Consider the following 1,281-nt stretch of genomic DNA (forward strand, 5'->3'; position numbering starts at 1 on the left):
CTCTCTCTCTCTCTCTCTCTCTCATGTCATCCTTTCACTCTCTCTCTCCCCACATTCGAAGCAGACGACAACATTCTCAACGCCGACGGAACCATCACCTTGAACTCGTTCCCACTGAGGAAGATCACCCGACCGACCACCCTGTCCCCCGTCAGTTTATCTCCGCCCAACACCCGCCCTGTCACGCCCAAGGTGAGCCTTTTCCCTTCCCAAAGGATTAGTGTTGTTTATGAGGCCTGCACGCACTTGGGATAAATAAGTCATGATACAATTATTCACGCGTGCATGCGGACGGGAAGCGCGTACACATCCACACAATAATGCGCACACACAATTATGAACACGCACACGTACACACATACTCGTATATTATACGCACGAGCTACCTATTAATAAACACACATATACACACAAACACGCGCGTGCACACACACACATGCACACACATTCACACAGATACACGTGAAGTCTTTCTCTATTCGCCTTCCCTTTCCCTCCCCCTTTTTTCCATTCTATCTCTCTTCCTCTGTCTCTCTGTCTTCCTCACGTATACAAACGCATCCACACGAAAACGAACACTTTCATGCACACTAACTCAAAACCATGCTAATACACTAACAGTATGTCTCTCACATAATCATCTGAAAAAAACAAAACAACAACAACAACAACAAAAAAAACCGCACACTCAAAACAACATAATTATATACAAGTCTGTCCTCCATAACAGGAAGAATATTATTCAAGGGCCATAAAATTTATTGTGTGATACAAGCAAGCCTTATCAGTTAATTAGAAACTTTCTGCTAGTATAGCCCTACCCCAGTGTGGAGAACAAAGTGCGTAAAATGTCGTAAGAATATAGAAGACTTCCTGGTCTGCTATCTTCTACATCTTCCCTTTCTGGTTCAACGTCGACTTTAACGTCGCTCCCCTCAGATCATACATTACTTGCGTGATGGATGAGAATTAAGGTCGACTAAAACTAAGTGATATCCATTCAAGTGCCAAAATTCTTGAATATTTCTAACGTGGTTTATGCATCAGTAAAAACAACGTGAACCATTCTAAAGGAACAAAGGGATCAAACCCGAAATAAAGAATGTATTTTTCGATCTTTTAACAAAAATAAATAATAATAGCAATCTGGGCGCGAAACCAAAAACATAAGATTTATGCCTGACTTTCTTTTTGTTTCCTTTTGGCCTGGCAGGTACATACGCAGTCTTCCAATCTGTGAAATGAGTACACAGTTTTACAAAGTCTTGCGGATACCAAATT

General features: G+C 41.7%; 1 protein-coding gene across 1 annotated transcript in view; it reads left to right on the plus strand.

The window, feature by feature from the left end:
- The window catches only part of LOC106012669, a 15,115-nt gene extending 14,464 nt beyond the window's left edge, over positions 1-651 (plus strand). The window contains exon 3 of the mRNA XM_035971529.1: positions 65-651. Within this exon, the coding sequence (XP_035827422.1) occupies positions 65-255 (191 nt within the window). The 3' untranslated portion in view covers positions 256-651. The remainder of the gene's footprint in view (positions 1-64) is intronic.
- Positions 652-1,281: the final 630 nt, after the last annotated feature.

The sequence above is a fragment of the Aplysia californica genome, unplaced genomic scaffold (assembly GCF_000002075.1).
Source record: "Aplysia californica isolate F4 #8 unplaced genomic scaffold, AplCal3.0 scaffold00453, whole genome shotgun sequence".
In the NCBI taxonomy this organism is placed as follows: domain Eukaryota; kingdom Metazoa; phylum Mollusca; class Gastropoda; order Aplysiida; family Aplysiidae; genus Aplysia; species Aplysia californica.